The sequence below is a fragment of the Mya arenaria genome, chromosome 13 (genome assembly GCF_026914265.1).
Source record: "Mya arenaria isolate MELC-2E11 chromosome 13, ASM2691426v1".
Classification (NCBI taxonomy): Eukaryota; Metazoa; Mollusca; class Bivalvia; order Myida; family Myidae; genus Mya; species Mya arenaria.
This window is the reverse complement of record NC_069134.1, coordinates 48,459,906-48,475,864: the sequence shown is the minus strand read 5'-3', so window position 1 is coordinate 48,475,864 and position 15,959 is coordinate 48,459,906. Positions and strand designations below refer to the sequence as shown.

General features: G+C 41.4%; 1 protein-coding gene across 2 annotated transcripts in view; it reads left to right on the top strand.

Annotated features, from left to right (window-relative positions):
- The window catches only part of LOC128214025 (sushi, von Willebrand factor type A, EGF and pentraxin domain-containing protein 1-like), a 33,230-nt gene that overhangs the window by 16,241 nt on the left and 1,030 nt on the right, over positions 1-15,959 (top strand). For both annotated transcript variants that reach the window (XM_052920239.1, XM_052920240.1), the window contains 16 exons: positions 714-827; positions 1,028-1,141; positions 1,408-1,609; positions 1,949-2,106; positions 2,516-2,714; positions 3,078-3,250; positions 3,509-3,748; positions 5,963-6,133; positions 6,417-6,590; positions 6,894-8,939; positions 9,653-12,476; positions 12,972-13,090; positions 13,335-13,523; positions 14,283-14,468; positions 14,905-15,087; positions 15,466-15,561. In XM_052920239.1, the coding sequence (XP_052776199.1) occupies positions 714-827; positions 1,028-1,141; positions 1,408-1,609; positions 1,949-2,106; positions 2,516-2,714; positions 3,078-3,250; positions 3,509-3,748; positions 5,963-6,133; positions 6,417-6,590; positions 6,894-8,939; positions 9,653-12,476; positions 12,972-13,090; positions 13,335-13,523; positions 14,283-14,468; positions 14,905-15,087; positions 15,466-15,561 (7,188 nt within the window). The remainder of the gene's footprint in view (positions 1-713; positions 828-1,027; positions 1,142-1,407; positions 1,610-1,948; positions 2,107-2,515; positions 2,715-3,077; positions 3,251-3,508; positions 3,749-5,962; positions 6,134-6,416; positions 6,591-6,893; positions 8,940-9,652; positions 12,477-12,971; positions 13,091-13,334; positions 13,524-14,282; positions 14,469-14,904; positions 15,088-15,465; positions 15,562-15,959) is intronic.

Sequence of the window (15,959 nt, the reverse complement as noted above, 5' to 3'; positions counted from 1 at the left end):
ATCACTGCGCGCATATCCATAACAACCACGAATTATCGCATAACCATACGCAAATATTTTCACTAAGCACAAAAGAGTTCCGGTAAAAAATGCATTTTCACTTAATTTTGTTTAACTGAGGTGGGAGAAAAAGCATCTACCATAGCCGCTCGTGTAAGATAGGTTCATCCCGACCCTCGCGCAGGGTGTTTTGTGGAAACTCGGTAAACCTCGTTTCCGCAAAACACCCTACGCTCGGGTCGGAATGAACCTATTTTACACTCTCGGCCATGGAAGATACTTATATTCTTTACCACATGTTTGTTTGTATATATTTTAACTGGTACGTTTGTTATTTTAACTATGTATATCTAGTTTATACATTAAATGAGAGAAAATAAAATATCCATCTGTCTGTTTAAGGTTATTAACGTTAAGATTCCCAATTCCGTAACGTTTCAAATTCAAAACTTCATTATACTTGAAACAATGTCTGCGAGAATTGCAAAACAAAAATGCGATTTAATGACCTGGCGGGTTTAAACACTCGACAATATATAACAAAATACACTATTTGATTGCCAGTTATTTAAAACCTACCAACCTGTGCTTGTGACCACGTGGGTGACTACGAGTGTCTCTGTTATCTTGGGTATACAAATACACCCCCTCCTTTGACACACCTATACATCTATATTTTACCCTTAGAATGACAGAAAGGTTTCTGTTTTCAGGCGTGTTTTGTGACCAGGAAACGGATGAGTGCTCGGCGGCTCCGTGTCTTAACGGAGGCACGTGCCAGGACGAAAAGGGCGACTATAAGTGTCTCTGTGCCCCGGGTTATACTGGTATACTTCTCCCGGATTTATGGGTTAACCCTTTAGTTGATAAAAGAACTATTTGATGCATCGGTAACATACATAGTTGTATAAGAAAATGTCTCTTCATCCCAAAGTAACACCGTCTCTTGGATAGTTTCTGTACAATTTGAGCACACCACTGAATTCGAGCGAAATATATGAAGTATCTAAACACTTTCCTTTTCAAGGTAAAAAGTGTGAGAAGGACATAGATGACTGCTCGGGAGTGGAGTGTATGAACGGAGGCACGTGCGTTGACCAGGTGAACGGCTTCCGGTGCAGCTGTCCACACGGTTACACAGGTCGGGGGTTTGATTGTCTTTTAATTTATGAAATTCCCATAGAGATCTGGTTAAAGAACGCAATACAGATTTTTAAGATTACAAATATGTATATTATTTTAGTGTTTGTGCACCATGAATTTTTCATGTAAATCTCAACTTGTATATACACATGCGAAAGAAGTAAAAGCAAACATGTTTGATCAAATTGTCCTTCCAATAACCCGATTTTAGCTTATTATAATTGGTGTCTATCTGTCTGTGTAAGTCCTCCAATCTTCCCTCAGGCGCTGTTTGCGAGATGGACATCGATGATTGCGTGTCGGATCCGTGTTCCAACGGTGGCACGTGCGTGGACGGACCGGGTGGGTACACGTGCACGTGTCGGAGCGGCCTGCGCGGGGAGCAGTGTGAGATTGATGACGATAACTGCGCTAGTGGACCCTGCCAGAACGAGGCCACGTGTGTGGACCAAGTTGACTCGTACATGTAAGTTTGTATTGGAATATGTAATTGTACATAATAGTTTAGATCTGAAGCTGTTAGGCTAAAGCTGAGCTCATAGTATTTACATTTAACTAGACTGACTGACGCAACTTGATTCCCAGCTGCACCCCTGCATGCTCTGTAACGTTTTAATGGAATCGCCGAGTTTAAGTAGTCATTTTTTCCAGAACTCGTTCCTTTAATGAAAACTCCCTCGAAACTATTTTGTCACTTTCAATATTCGACCACAAGTGATGGTAGTGACGAGTCCGTTGCTGTATAAAAGGTGCAACAATGCTCTTTGATAATACAACTTCAACAAGAATGTCCATCTTCCTCCAGTTGCGAGTGTCCGGCCGGGTACGAGGGCGTGAACTGTGAGAAGGACGTGGACGATTGCGCAAACTCTCCGTGCACGCCACCTGCCACGTGCAGGGACCTCGTGGCCGACTACAGCTGCGAGTGTCCCACGGGCATGGGCGGCAGAAACTGTGATCAGGGTAGGCAGTAAACTTCGTGCATGTTTTACTGTATCTAAATTTATACTGACAAATGTGCCGGTTTCCCGTTCACTCCGCGAACATCGTGCAGGTCGACTACACCTGCGAGTGTCCTGCTGTTAACAGTCGCCGGAACTGTGACAAGGTTGAGCAGTTATATTCGTCTAGTAAGTGAATCGTACGGACGTGTGCGCGATTTCCCCGTACCCGCCAATATGCGTTTTGCATACTAGTATCTTTAATGGCTGATTGCTCAATGCAACTTTCTGAAACCGCGTGTATATGATTCAAATGATTGAGCACAGTGGTATTGTACTGCTGTTGTGTACACCTAGACTTGAGCCATATTTGTTGTAAACAAATGTTTTACCTGCTGTTTCCATAAAACAAATCTCCAATTCTTCTTCAGTAATCGATGTGCACTTCCAGCTGGACTTCCCGTCGACGGCGAGCACGACGGAATACGCCATGTTGGATCTGAAACCTGACCTCACTTCCGCTACGGCGTGCTTCTGGATGCGCTCCGACGATACTACCAACCAGGGGACGGCGTTCTCGTACGCCAACGAGGATGGGGACAATATCTTCACACTCACGAACTACGATGGGTAGGCGGTGTTTTACGTTATGTATTTTGACTTCATGTACACATGAATCCATTACTTGTGCGGTATACGACTATTTACTGTTTCCACTTTGATACCGGCTTTGGAACGTTAGAACAAATACATGCAGTTCAAAATCAAAACTATTTAAAGCATTGTCACATTTTCTGCTTCTCTTTTTGGGCTTGCATTTGCACCACACAGTTTTACGATAAATAGTAAAATTCATTTTGAATCATTTTCGAATAATTTATTTTTCGGTAAATATTTTTTTATTCTTGATTGAATAAAAAGCCGCTCAATTTCCAACGCTTCTGCTCGTCCATGATATTACTTGCCCAACTAAAACAACGTTACGTGTTGCAGCTGGGTGTTGTACGTCAACAGCGAAAACCGGACGACGCGGGCGAAGTCAAATGACGGGCAATGGCACCATGTGTGCGTCCTCTGGTCCTCAAACCGGGGCTCGTGGCGGCTGTACGTGGACGGCCTCCCTAGCGACAGCGGTCGGCGTCTCGCCAGTGGACAGACTATAAAAGGTTAGTCAAATCTTAGTATGTGTCACTAAACACGTTGTGCAATGCCCATGCAAAGGCAATTTTGCCTTTAAACCAGAGTCCGATACGCGTGTCGCCATTGGCATGGTGCCAATAGAAACCATGACAATTTGCAACAAGGCATGGTGCCTTGTTGCAAATTGTCATGGTTTCTGTTGGTATGCCCTGTTTAAGATACATTTGAAATCGTTGCCGGTAAGGGAACGAATGAAAGAATTGTTATTTCTATGTTATCTACAGGCGGTGGAGTGTTCGTGATCGGCCAAGAGCAAGACTCCTTGGGCGGTGACTTCAACAGTGCAGAGACGTTCATAGGACAGTTATCGCAGCTGAATGTGTGGAGTCGAGAGTTGTCTCTCACTGACATTGAAAATCTTAGGACAAGTTGTGAAAAGGTGATGGGTGACGTAATTTCCTGGACAGACACTTCCGGTCACGTGTATGGAATGGTCTCAGAGACGCCGATAGAGTTCTGTAAAGGTATAAGTAACATGCGCTCAAGGCTTTTAACGAAACGTCGCAAATTGTGCTTGCCGCTTCCATGTAACAGATCTGTTTGAGCTCATTGTCATATTGCTTCTTGTTGTTCGCATACATTTTATAAATGCAAATAAACTTAATATACATGTATGATTGGCTTTGCGTTGTCCTTCTGTGTTTGTTGCTTAAAACGATAGACTCACATTTGATGAATTCTTCTAAATAGACGCTGCAGCTTTCATGGGCTTCTCTATGGTTAACTTGGTGTAACACTAACCCAATTCAATAGACGCTTACATCATGTACATGTCGCCGTCTGACTGCGTTAAGGCCTTTTTGCTAGATCATTTCATGTTGTTCTTTCTTATTAACTCTGAATTAAGTACAGTCGAATCCCGTTGGCTCGAACCCCCATAGACCGGCGAAAATACCTTCGAGCCAAGCGGGAATGCTAACCTTCAGTATATTGAAATCGGTCCTTTACATCCACTTCGAGCTAACGAGGAATTCGAGCCAAGCGAGTTCGAGCCAACAGGGTTCGACTGTATGCATATGTTTAAGGTGTTCGGTGAACAATGTGAGTGTTGCATGCCAGGTGGCTCCATCTTATATCGGTATCATATGAGGGGTTTATGAGTAGATAAAATAATATGTAAAAAAAAATCCGAAAACATTATTACAAAACAAGCTTTTTTGTTCTTGAAAGATTGCACAATATGGTATTTACCGTCCGTTTTCAGTCAAAATGAAGAACTAAAGTACAAACTGCAACTGCTTGATCTATAATGTTTCTGACTTTTACATTTTAGGTATCAGTAAGCCACACTTATTATACCAACATTATATGAGGTCACTAGACATGGCTCGGTGAAGTGGCTAGCTTGTTTGTATATCGAGAACCTGAAAGCTGCACTCTCACACATTCACCGTTTTGACAGCTTTTTTATTTTTTTTATTTTGGAATGAACCAATTTTTGCGAAAACAAATCTGCAAATCAATGATTAAAGACTGCTGAAATATAATCAGATCGCAGATTTTTATGTTTCCGTCCGAAAATTCATGTTTTATGGCTTAAAGTGTTACCAACAAAGAAATGCATAAAACATCATTTTTTTTAACTTAAATATAAAAAATTGCGATCTTATCTTTGTCAGCAGTCTTATATGACTGGTTTCCATGCATGTTCGCATAAATAAGCTCGTTCCAAGACAAAAGAATAAAAAGTTGTCAAAACGTTCGATCTGTGAGAGTACAGCTTTAAAACCGCTCATGAAACATCGAATGAAGGTCGATACTTTTCTGCTATGTGCCCTTTTAAGTGACAGGGGAATAAAATAACTTCTCCATTTTTAGCTTTCCTTTAGCACTTCACTGAGTGTTGAGTGAGCTATTGTGATGGTCCAATGATCAGCGTCCAGCGTATGTTGTCCGTCTTTCAGCGTCAACATTTTACCAGATTTCAATAAAATCGTTTTGTGAAACATACTTACAATAATGTTTGATTCACAAAATATTACATGTTTATTCAGATGAAAGAATGTGTAATAGAAAGTGAAAGTTTTGGTTGTGGACTCATTGGAACTATATTGCATAAAAATTAAACAGAAATTATAAGCGACTTCAAAGGAGGGAACTATATATACATTACCTTATAAATTCAGTGCAATTGTTCTCCCTTCTTCACTGCTCTGTAATTGTGTGCATGTTGACACATTCTCCACCCTTGCGTAAAGAAGTATTATGTTTTATGAACATTTTAATGGTTCATATTTCCATATAATATTGCTATGGATAATAGGTCAAAATATGCAAATTATTTGTAATACTCTTTTTGCTTATGCTTTGTTTAAAACTCGTTCAATATTATCTACAATACAATTCTCTTGACATTGAAGGTAGGCATAATGGAATACACATGTACGGTTGAGTCTGAATACCACCTTTTGCTATGCCGTCCGTTTTACTCTGTTATAGGTTAACAACATATCATAACTCCTTGCCATCCATAAAATTTCTCGGCTACCACCTACTTTCGTAGCAAGCAGCGGCATCCTTAATTACCACTTACTAGTTAATTGGTATTATAATCAGGTGAGCGATAAAGGGTCATTTTGCCCTCTTGTTTTTCTAAACTTACGCAAAAATGAAAACGAACACCTCTCTGTATATCTAATTATATCATCGATTTTTTTATTTACTAACATCACAAACAGAGTGTCCTAAACCAAAGTCGATTGACTACGGCAATGAGCCCCTGTGGACGGGCCTCACTGCGGGGTCACAGGTTAGCTACAGCTGTCTGATTGGCTTCACACTGGCGGGAAAGTCACGCTCCATCTGTCTCGTTACGGGCGAATGGGAAGATCAAGCCCCACAATGCGCACGTAAGTACACTGATGTTGTTCTAGTTACATTTACACAAATGCGCTCCCACAATTTACCCACAATGTCCGATTGTCGAACTTGTAAGAGACATGATATATAATACGTGCAACGGACCAACCTCTACCGAGTGATAATGCTCTGATGTAAAAACAGATGTTTTCATTGCGTAATACTTTTAAGGATTAAGTCTTCATCTGACCCTTGAAGCGTTGATCAAATCTTTAATAATTCTTTAAACGTCTTAAATAATCTAGACTTTCGGAAGTCAAATACCTTTTTCAGGGATTCAATGTGGGCATCCTGGTTTCGTTAAAAACGGTTATATCGAGGGTACGGACTATACGTTCGATAACAGGGTGCGGTATGTATGCGAGCGAGCCTTCGTCCTGGTGGGACCGGAGACCAGATATTGTGGACAGTTTGGCTTTTGGGAGGGTGATGTACCCCGCTGTGAAGGTGAAATAAATCTCTGTCCGTAAATAGTGAAAATTTGTAACAGACGATAAGCATGGTTCTTGTCTAAATGAACTGACAAACGTTAACCTGTCTACGGTCTACGGTCAAGTGTTGTTTTTTTATTCCGGCAAACTGTATCAAGGCGTTGTCATGTTCTACGAATTGTAATTCGGCTAATGTAGCAGGTCTACAGATAAAAAAAAAACATGTACATGGTTCCTTCTTGTAGACGAATATCCGATTAACCTCTCAACCTCTACGAGAATTTCATTGAGCACATAATTATTTTGTTTTCATTTTCAGAAATCAAATGTGTTATACCGGCATCCCTCCTGTCGGCAAACACGCGGATCAAAGACGCAACACCTGACAACAAGTATTTACCGCGAACAGAAGTCTTCTTTGAATGTGCTCCCGGAAATAAGTTATATACTGACCATAGCTCTGTTTTTTGCCAGACTGATGGTACATGGGACATAAGCATCCCAACTTGCGACCCGAAAAAGTGTGGCAAGCCTCCAACAATTGACAATGGAATAGTTGAACTTCAGGATAAATCAGAGTTTGCAGTGGGCAGTTTTTTGCAGTATCAATGCGATTTTGGACATCGGTTTGTCAAGGATGAACCAAACACAAATGGTGTAGTGAGTTGCCAAGCCAGCGGTGCCTGGGGCGACTCTCTTCCTCGATGTGAGGTTACTACCTGTTCAATTCCTTCCAACATTCTGAATGGAAACTTCACCTACGACGCGCTGACGTGGCTAAGTCAAGTTACGTATACGTGTCATCTGGGATATGAACCGAGTCATCAAGAGATAATAGAATGTTTCGAGGATGGGGAATGGAGTAAAGATCCCCCGGTTTGCGAACCAGTCAGATGTAAAAGGCCAGATGATATATTGCACGGAAATATCATTATTCCTGAAAATGAAGTGTTCACGTATGGAGTAGAAATAAAATACGTATGTAGTCTTGGGTATAGACTGGTTGGACCTGAAGCTAGATCGTGCTCACATAACACTTCATGGAGTGGTGAGGAACCGGTCTGCAAACCAATTTCCTGCGGGAAACCAGACGATATAGACTTTGGTCAAATAATTGGCCGCGATTATACACTGAATAATATAATTCGATATGTCTGTAGTGAGGGTTATGAACCAATCGGAGCTGAAGAAAGAGTGTGCAGAGAAACTGGTAAATGGCAAAATGATCCACCAGTGTGCAACAAAATACATTGCAGCATTCCGCCAGTTGTGACTAACGGTTTCTACTCCGAGACCTCGTTTTTCTTCCAAGAGACGGTTACTTATCAGTGCGACAAAGGTTTCCAGCTAGAAGGGCAAGAAACATTAACATGTTTGTCAAACAAACAGTGGTCTCATCCAGCCCCGGTTTGTGAGGAAATTAAGTGTCCAAGTCCACCGAGAGTTGAGAATGCGGTCTACAATAACGCTGAAAATCTAGAACTGTTCAGTATTGGGTATAGAGTGCGCTACCTTTGTGACAGTGGATATGAAATTTCTCTCAATAGTCTAAACCCCATAGGTGAAATAGAATGTTTAAACACTGGTTTTTGGGAAGCGAATCTTCCGGAATGTATTAAGAGGTCTTGTGAACAGCCACCGACAATAGATAACGCTATTCCAGCATTTGAGTCAGTAACATACTTAAGTGTTGTTACTTATAATTGTGGGGAAGGGTATGAAATTATGGGCAATGATACGATAAGATGTGATGCTAGCGGTAGTTGGTCTGAGCCGACCCCAGAATGCCGGGCCATGGAGTGTACCGTTTCAGAGCTTTTCCGAAATGGGAGAGCAGACTTTAAAGACTTGAAACTTGGCTCAGTGATACGCTACATGTGCAACGAAGGCTATGAACTGAAAGGTCTTGAGGTAAGGCGGTGTATGTCCAATTTGTCCTGGTCAGGTGCCGAACCGGAATGCATACCCGTTGATTGTGGAAATCCCGAGTTGATTGAAAATGGTGAAACTCTCTTTGAAAGCACGGTTTTCCAATCTTCTGTGACTTACAGATGTAACAAGGGATATAATTTAGTAGGCCAGAGTACAGTTCTCTGCAATGCTAACAAAAAATGGAGTGAAGCAATGCCGACCTGCGATATCGTTCATTGCGATCGACCTTCAAGAATAATATCAAATGGGAGAATGATTGGGGACGATTTTTCTTACGGAGCAACAATTTCTTATGATTGCGATGTTGGGTATTATATAGACGGTGTTTCAAATGAAAGAATTTGCCAAGAAAATGGACAATGGGACAGGACGATTATCGTTTGTGCGGCAGTGGAATGCCCAAGATTATCCATAAGAAACGGACAAACATCAGGTAAAATACTGCCAGGCATATCTTTATCGCCACGTTTAGAATATCAATTTGTTTTACTGTGGTTGGATTTATTAAATTAAGGTTGTGCACGTAAAGTTTGTCAAAAACGATTTCAGTGAGGTTGTATTCTAATTTCTGATGACGGCGAAATAGTAGAATCGGCCGTGTTTGTGCCCTTCTTTTACCTAGTTATTATTAGAAATTATGTAAGATGGATGAAGTCTTTTTCGATTTAATTGTCTTAAGGCTTGTCTCGGTCGTTTATTTCAAGCCTGTTGGTACGGCTTTTCTCGGTCGTTTATTTCAAGCCTGTTGGTACGGGAACAAAAAGTGTATTGAAGGAAAACGTTTCAGGGATTGTGATGATTACAAATGTGGAATGCGAAAATTTAGGACTTTGAAGAGAAGCATAAAGCAAGTAGAGCCGAAAAGGGCGTCATCATATATTGAAAATATATATTGAAAACAGTCAAACTTGGTGGAAATGAGAACCAAACCATGACCGTTTCTACTTTTTCGCCGCCATCTTCAATACTAGACTCTACCCCGCCTTTAAACCGCTAGAGAATCACATTACACGCATACGCCTTACGAGTATAAACTTAAATAACGTAGACGTATACTATTTCATGTAATATTTCGTTGAGGTTAAAGGTTAACAATCTCGAAGATATGCACGTTACTGCTTTAAAATTTACATATTTTCTTAATAGGGTTCCAGACTGGATACGGAACTACACTAACCATATCTTGTAAAAACGGTTACCGACTGGTAGGACCAGCCACAAGAACTTGCAATAAAGATGGTACCTGGGGTAGCGGACAAACGGAATGTGCCAAGTACAGATGTCCTCGGTTTGATCCCCCTATCAATGGTGAAGTCCTTGTTGAAGCAAATAGCCACGCTATGTTTGTCTGTCTGGAGGGCTACTCTCTGAACGGTGTGAATGAGTCGACTTGCCAGGATAATGATACATGGTCATCTCAAGCTCCAACGTGTGACCCAGTTGAATGCCCAGACGTCACAATTGCGCCTTTTTCAAACGGACGGATGATTTACGAAAGTTTGACTTATACCTCAGTTATACAATTTGAGTGTGACAGGGGTTACTTTTTGGCAGGTAGGAGGGACATTGAATGTTATAAAGATGGAACATGGAGTGCAAACATTCCGAGATGCGAAATAAGCACTTGTTACCCGCCATATGTCGCACCACATAGTCGGTTTATTGGCGACGATTTGACGTACAATGCAACTATAGAGTTTTTCTGTGAGGATGGCTTTAAACTGAATGGTCAGATTGTTCGCACTTGCCAGGACAATGGTCTATGGTCAGGGGTGGCACCGACCTGTGAGCTGATTATTTGTCCTACCCCACAGACCGGTAATGTCATCATTGTAGGTACGAGCTACTCTTACGGTGACGTACTAGAGTATCGGTGTAATGCAGGTTATGCGATCCAAGGACCAATGTTCAGAAACTGTACAAGCTCTGGGCAGTGGTCTGGTGACGAGCCAAAGTGTGTTCGTAGCGAGTGTTCGACGATTGAAACTTTTGAAAACGGTGGTTTCTCTGTTGATAAATATTCTCCTGGTGGGCGTGTCACGTTCTTCTGTGATGAAGGCTACAGGCTTGATGGTCTTGCCTTTAAATTGTGCTTGAAACAAAATCTTGAATGGTCTAACCCCAACCCAGTGTGCCGCAAAGTTCAATGTAAAAACATCCCTTCTGTGCCTAACAGTGCACCAATCACTCGTGACTATTTCTTTTTGGATGAAATTGAATACACTTGCCTTGATGGTTTCAGCATACTTGGACGAAATCGGCCGGTTTGTACTTCAAATGGTCAGTTTGGTCGGAATGATATTTCGTGCAACAAAATTTCGTGCAAACAACTGGAACTACCAGAAAATGCGCTGTACACCCTGTCTAATGGCCAGGAAGAAGGGCAGTTTGATGAGTCAGCACAATTAAGTTGCGCCGAAGGATATTTTGGACGGGGAGTGAACGTCCAACGCTGTCAAGCGGATGGGTCTTGGACGCAAACTGATTTTGAGTGCGTGATCGTCGAGTGCCCAGAGTTTGGGGAAGTACACAATGGTAGGATCACATCGAACGGACAGACCTTTGGAAGTGTAGTTGACATTCAGTGCGATGAAGGATACCATCTCGTTGGAAAATCATCCCGTAAATGTGAGGCAGACGGTAACTGGGGGGACGAATACCAACCATTTTGCGAAGAGAGACAATGTGAAGAGCCTCCTCCGATTAGCAATGGGATCGTTTTGGCTCAGTCAAGATCAGTCGGTTCAGAGGCTGTGTTCACGTGTAATGAAGGTTATCGACTGCACGGTACAGAAAGAAGGGTTTGCAGAGAGGGTGGGATCTGGGAGGGAACAGATCCTTACTGTCGTTTGATTTTCTGCGAAGCCCCTCCGTATGTTGAAAATGCTAAGGAATTCGATTCACTGCCACAGTATTTATACAATTCTGAGGCGAGGTATGTTTGTGATACTGGATATAAAATCGCATCCGGAGACAAGGTGATGCAATGTTCCACTGATGGTTCCTGGAGGGGAACGGTCCCTACTTGTTCTCTTGTGCAGTGTGGTGAACCGAACACCATCGACAATGGTCGAGCTATTGTAGCGTCACATGATTATCTAAGCGAAGCACAGTACTTGTGCTTCCCAGGGTATAGACTTAAGGGATCAAGAAATGTGGTTTGTGATGAGAAGGAACAATGGAAGGGAAACATACCTGCATGTGTTCCCATTGATTGTAGAAACCCGCCACTAGTTGCAAATTCCATCATAACTGATTCAGGCGACCATACATACAACAATGAAGTTTCTTACAACTGCGAAGTAGGATTCAGACTTCTAGGAGAAAGAGTTCATAAATGCTTAGAGACTGGAGTATGGTCGGGAATTGCGCCGATTTGTGAACCAATATCTTGTGGAACGCCGCCGAAAATCGACAATGCTATCTACACCGGAAACAGTCATCGCTATCTTGACAAAGTGACTTACTTATGTTTCGACGGCTATAAAATAAAGGGAAACGCAGAGTTGCAATGCGCGTATGATGGTTCTTGGACAGGGGAACGTCCGGAGTGTATTCTGTTGCAATGCAGTCCTCCGCCAGTCTTCGACCACGTGACTACGTCTATGACGCATGATGGAAATATTGGAAGTATTGCTACCTTTGTGTGTAACGACGGTTACCGATTGATAGGAAGCGCTACAGCCACTTGTATGGAAGACCAAAGATGGCATTACGAGGCTTCAGCACCGTTTTGCGTACCAATTGATTGTGGACTTCCGTCACAGATTTCAAATGGAAAATCTGTTTATACAAGGACAACATTTGGTTCGTCAGTGGTATTTAAATGTAATCGAGGATTCTATATGGCGACAGAGGGAGAACTGAGATGTGGCGCAACTGGACAGTGGGCGGGAGTAGCCGCCGTGTGTGCACCCGTGAATTGCGGACAACCGGGGCTTGGAGACCATATACAAGTTAATGGAATAAGGTAATGAATTTATTTTGTTGGATGTGTATTATTGGCTGGTTTGTACATTGTATATTCGTTCATAGGTCTTGAAAAATATTTTCTGACTTACTCAAGAGAGGGTTTTCTTTACACAAACTTAGGTAATATTGTGAATTAGACCTTATCCAAGACTGGTTTTCCATAAATCCGGACTCAACGACAACCTAGAGCCTATTGTATGTCCAATTTAATATGCACGCAAACGTAACCGGGTATAAGATAGGTATATAGCTGTACTCATACTGTCTCGGTAAAGACGTATCTAAAGTGTCCGCTTCCAGAGCGAGGATCGTGGGTTCGATCACTACGAAATGCACAACGCAATTTGTGCAGTCCGTCACACAGGGCCAATGGGGAAAGAACCCAGTCATAAGAACACTGATCGTTTAATTATTGGTATTGTCAATTTGCAGAAAAAATGGCTGTTAAATCACATTACCTTAATAACTTGCTTTACTGAATTCAATATCTCAGCTGGACGTTCGGTGGCGTAGTGGAGTTTGAGTGCGACGCCGGGTATGCAATGAAGGGAGAAAGTCGTGCAGTGTGTACAGAGTCGGGCCAGTGGAGCAACCCGACGCCGGAGTGTCAACGTAAGCGTATAAACTACTTGTTAACTGTACTTATAAAGAGAAAATACTCTTGTTTATATAGTTGTTTTATATACCATACCAGTCATCCAAATCATTATAAATATAACCCGAAATAATTAAAAAATATTCAATTTTAATAGAACCGAGTAATGAATGTGTCTGAAATGGTATTATCCGTATATCAGCTAATAGCACAAAGTGTTTGATATTGCGTGAAAAAAATACTGACACATATCCCAAACAGGCATACAGTGCAGAGAGCTAGTAATACACGAGAACGGAATCACCCTCAGCGGGAACATGAACTCGCACAACCATTATGGGGACAGGATCGTGCTCGGGTGTGCAGACGGGTTCAGGATGGTGGGAGATGCAGGGCTCGAGTGCATGGAGAATGGTCAATGGAGCTCGCAGCTTCCCAAGTGTCTACCTGGTATTTCATTGGAATTTATTTCATTCTGGGATAAATTTAAGTGACTCTGTATTAAGATGACCTGTTTTACCTGCTTCAATTTGAAGGTCATATAAGACAGTCTAAATTGTGTGTAACTTTATGCACATATGCTCTTTATTAAGGTAGGTAGTTACTTTGTAAAATATAATTGTAAATATGATAAGGTATGGCAGTTTTGATCATTAACGGCCGCAACCTCATTTGACTCATAATTATTAAGAAATATGTCTGTATGTTAGTAAATGCGAGTGGCCGAAAACTGCCCCTTGTGTCAGAGAAAGAACAGTCCGGAGCTCGCAGTGCAGTGCCGAGGCTTTTTTTTTTCGGTGACATAATTGACAATTTGAGGCGTTTCACTTACTTAAAACATGTTTACAACGAGGTCCTAATCATTAATTTCATGGCGCTATTGTCCACTCTTTGGCCAGATACTGATCATGTGAATCACTATTATGTTCTGTTCTACTATTAATACTGACTGTCCATTACTTGATAAATGACTATCCGTTTTAAAATTTGGACAGGTCATTCTTAAATATTGGACAGTTAGTACGAAACGCAGTCGATGACGCCACAAACATGTTTTAATCGGACAGAAGCATGATTCAGTGGTCTTGGTATAAGTTTAATTTTAAATACAGTTGCGTAAAAGATGTTGTTTTTCTTGTATACGATTATGCTATTATAATAGCCATGAGTAAATAAACACAAACTTATTTTCTTAATAATTTTATTAAGTGCCGACCGGCCTGACGTGCCCGCCAGCCGTGGATATTGAGCATTCGCTGCCAGTGTTGGTGGGAGTACCGTTTGGCGGTCGGGCAACAGTGGAGTGTGAGGAAGGGTACCGGCCCTCCGTAGCCAACTTGACAGTCGTATGCGGACAGTACAACCAGTGGTCAACGCCAAGTGGTAGCTGCACAAGTATGTAATATTTTGTCCATCTCGTAAACTGTTCCCGTTCCCCTAAAAACCATTGAGGTGATGTATAGTTAATATAATTTGTAAATATTTTCTTTCAAATAGTTGAAAAGCTCACCTTTTTTCCTTTCAGAAATCATTCTTTCTTTATTAGAACGCTCAAGCAGCCTTAAAACTAATGTAGCTCACTTGGATTCGAACACCGACTAATATTTCATGATTTTTGGTGTTTTATTGATAACATATCCTGATAAATAAATACACCGAAAGGTAAAACCACTCGTGAAATATAACATTTGGTGCTCACTCGGTAAAATATATTGCTATCTTACACTGAAACAAACTATTACCCGCTTCGGTAGTATAACCACTATTAGATTGTGTTTACGTTGATAAACAACTTATACTAAAGGAGTACATGTACTTGTGATCATTACAGAGGTCGTATGCGGCAAACCTAGACTGCGAGATTTTGTGAACGTCGTGCGCATCACAGGGGCGTCATATACGTACGGTGACGTTATTACATACCATTGTCGCGCGGGCGTTCAGCCTGCGCGCTACCCTCCGTCCATCACGTGCCTCGCGGATGGGACGTGGGATGGGGATATTGCATGTGGAGGTATATATAGTGTACTAAATTATAGAAACGTTCATATTAAATGCAACTTGCGTTCCATTATGGGCTTTACAAGTCGCTACTTACTAGTACGTCAGACGAGTATAATTATAAAGAAAAGGGTCACTTTCGACACGTAAATATTAAAAAAATGAGTTCAGTGTTTTAAAAATAATTATATTAGAAGTATGATAATATGGTACTTGAAATGTGTAAACATCTGATATATCTTTCACTAAACATTTAGCAAATTAATTAGTATTGAAAAGTAAGTACAGAAGGCGATAATGGCGTTTTTGCCATGTTACATCCGTTTTGATGTTTGCCTTCTATACATTAACATTTTCATTCAGTTCTATTTAATTTAATTTCGAAATGCAGTTTCGTGTAAGCGGTCTTGCCAACACGGAGGGATCTGTCTGGGGTTAAACCGATGCAAGTGTCCCACGGGTTATGTGGGAGAAATATGCGAACACGGTACGTACTCACGTGTTTCAAAGTGAACATACATTTACAGTTGTGTTTAGCGTACTTGCTTGCCACAAAGGCTCCAGTTTGGTTGCTGGTCACCAAGCCAGCCAAAGGAGTCTCCTCCGGACACTCTTGTTCCCCCTATAGCACACGATCACGTTATCACGTCAAATTTATCTCATGTAATTACTCTTTTATATAAAACGCGTAATGGTGCGGACACCTGTTGTATGGCAGAGGTGCTTGTTTTCGCAAACATTACTCACTTAGAACGCTTTCAAAACATGACTTATGTTTAACGGAAATAGCACGAACTAATGAGTTTAAGGATTCATTTTCTTACTGCAGTTTGGTGATATGATGACAAAAGAAATGAGAAGAGGTTTAAAAAAATTAAATATAAA